At 32.2% G+C, this 3,136-nt stretch overlaps 1 protein-coding gene across 1 annotated transcript in view; it reads right to left on the reverse strand.

The window, feature by feature from the left end:
• The window catches only part of LOC106475619 (cytochrome P450 2U1-like), a 19,284-nt gene extending 17,282 nt beyond the window's left edge, over positions 1–2,002 (reverse strand). Inside the window, exon 1 of the mRNA XM_013936296.2 lies at positions 1,639–2,002. Coding sequence (XP_013791750.2) covers positions 1,639–1,859 — 221 coding nt within the window. The 5' untranslated portion in view covers positions 1,860–2,002. The remainder of the gene's footprint in view (positions 1–1,638) is intronic.
• Positions 2,003–3,136: the final 1,134 nt, after the last annotated feature.

Consider the following 3,136-nt stretch of genomic DNA (forward strand, 5'->3'; position numbering starts at 1 on the left):
ATTTCGAGATACTACAGCACGCATGCTCCCTGAGTCGCGTGACTTCCGCGGTCGTAACAGTATATTCTGTTGTGACAGACAGTAAACATGTTAGATTTATTAACTGTGAAAGAAAAGATATTTCTTTTATCATAAGAAAATTGAAAGCTACAGAAATAGAATTTGTGGTTTGTCTCTCATTTTTTAGAAACAAACACGTTACTTGTTTTTCTCAATAGTAGTTAGGTGACTAATGAACAAAGGTAAAAGTGTTAGTCACAGTTTTTTATTCTTTAGTGTCATTTCTTAGATAGTTCCTTTGACCTGGATTATATATGTGTGTGTATAAAAAGTAATAGACGTGGGTTACGAGTGTATACTTTGGGGCGAATATTTTCAAAATGTGCAATCATGTGATCCATAAGCTATTTTGTTGAGTGTCCTATTTATATTCTTTATAGAGAGTTGTTTTATTTATGTGGTCATATGATTGCATATTTAAATATTCCACAATTACTACTCCACTGAGCCATTGGTATTATACAAAATAAACATAATGTATTTCAATACTGTCCTATAGAATTACAAGTAAATGAAAAATAAGATATGTTGAAACCTGCATGCTATCCCACGGAATATAGAAATACCTTTGTAATACACACACAATACATCTACACAGACACTACCCTTAGTAACATTCTCTGCTTATGTAAAAGGTGTTTAATGTTTGACTTATAAAGCAAAATTGGAAAATCAACATTATGTCTAGTAAGATCATCTGCCTGTAGACCCTTAGTAATACAACTTGTCTAGCAGCAGCATCCGCTTATAGTAACACTATCTGCCTACATAAACACCATCCGCCTTTGTAAAAATGTCTAAAATGAAATATATATATATATATATATTGTAAAAAAACAATAACAATCATAGTTATATGGCTAGCATAAATCCAAGCTGATGAAATAGTAAGATTGTTGTTAAAATTATGGTTTTACTTATAACATAATTAAATAATCTACATCATAAAATTACGCTTTCTGGTTAAACTTCATGGAACTACAAACAAGTTTTCCGGACATCTTCCGTTGTCATGAAAACTTTAGCCTGTCATGGTGCCAGGTTTCACTTAGTTGAACTATCACGTCACACCTTGCAAGACTATTTGTCTCTTGTCTGTCCTACCAACGCGCCCTATCGAGACACTTAATGTGAGTATGAAATCATCGTCTCGACCCCCCTTCCACATTGCTTGAGGTTGACACACGTGTATCGCCCTCTGGCGGCGTGCCTGACAAATGATTTCCTAACTACTTAAACTTCTAGCTTACTCCTGTTGGTTGGGTTTAATACAACTACGGTAATAGAATTGTTCTTTAATATTGAAGTATACGGATTTCTTATGTGTTGTAGAATTCTAGTATACAATGCATGCATACTTCTTTGTTTGTTTGTTTTAGAGCAAATCAACATTGGGATGTCTCCTATGTCTACCGCTGGGAATCGATCCCCGGGTGTTAGCATTGTAAATCCGTAAACTTATCACTAATTCCATGTATGCAATAAATGACAGAGAGCTTTAACGTGTTATGTCGTCACACATGATACAGAACATATTTCTAATAATAAATGTTTAATTTCAATGCAAAAGTTACTTACCGAATGAATGACAACAAATTTTCAGTCGTTTCTTGAAATTTTCTAAATTCTCTAGCTTTTAAAATGGACAGAAAGGGTTTCATCCAGGGAAAGAAGGTTTTCAGGTTAAACTGTCGGATGTACTCTTGAAATTCAGTGAGTCTATCATCTAGATATTTTCTTTTTGGGTCATCATAGTGAAATCTCCGACCAAAGATAAATGCTGAAATTATGTTAGACATACTTGGAACTAGGATTTCTCGAACATCACAAACAGTACCATCCAGAGATGCCAGATGAGCTACGATATTGTTGATTTCTTCCTATATTCCAAGAAGTAATAAAGGTAGATTTTCATAAATAAATTTTCTCAACAACTGCTCATATATGACAATTATTGTGCATAGATTTCATGAAATAAGTAAGAACATTCAACGTTTAAAAATGCACAATAATTTAAGAATAAAAAATGTAATTTCTTGTGTTTCTTCTGGTCTCCTGAAGATGGTGGAAACTTTTCCACCTAAACACGTAGAGTTTTTAATTGTATATTTTACTTGTAACTTATGCAATAAATTATTGTGAATTTTAATTTCCGTACGGCTCGGTAAATTTGACCGATCTCGCAACCACCATACAAAATTAGGAAATAAATATAAATTATGCCTCCTTCATTCTAGAATGAACACAAATTATAACACGAAAACATAAATGTTTAGACTAAATAGTTTAAATATCATAACATTATACGTTTATAAAAATTTATTATTTTTATTATATTAAACTTTCAGCCGTGCCTGGCTAATAATACAGAAGTCACAATGACGCGCTCACGTGTACTCATGTTACTATAACAAACAACATTAAACTGACCTTTCGTCTATGCAAAGTAACTTGTCTTGGCTGGGTTTTAGTAGACTAGTATTTTGTAAAATACAGTCACATTTCAATTATCATACGTAATATATGTATATAGATTATTGCTTTTTTGAAATAAATTCTAAAATTAATTTTCCCTAAACATAGAACAGTAAATAGAGAATTAAAGCAAATAATTATATCTTCTAGTTACAACCTTTGTACTCGGTTGCTGCTTTACGTAGGTTGCAAAGACTTTAAAAATTTTGCACATGGAGGATATGAAACAAAATATTTTTTTAGGTTTTATATATACAGTTGAATAACCAAAATATCATAAATTACTACATTAATAATATAAAATTCCATTATAATTTATAAAGCTTAGTAACTAAGATGTATTTTAGTCTAAAAAATATTAAATTTCGAGCGGACTAAAGACACACCCTACCTCGTTGAAATATTGGTTCAAAAAACGAAATGGAGCAAAGGCCGTTAAAATTGCTGAGAAAGCCACTAGGGGACATTCTGGGTTTCCGATTGGTTATTCATGTCATATATAGAGGTAAGTGTATATAAAGGAGAGTTTCCAAAAATGGAAAGAGGTGGGCGGGGTGCCACTGTGTTTAATTTGTTGCATGAGCAATATCTTAGCAAATTG

This window comes from Limulus polyphemus, unplaced genomic scaffold, assembly GCF_000517525.1.
Source record: "Limulus polyphemus unplaced genomic scaffold, Limulus_polyphemus-2.1.2 Scaffold8880, whole genome shotgun sequence".
Taxonomy (NCBI): domain Eukaryota; kingdom Metazoa; phylum Arthropoda; class Merostomata; order Xiphosura; family Limulidae; genus Limulus; species Limulus polyphemus.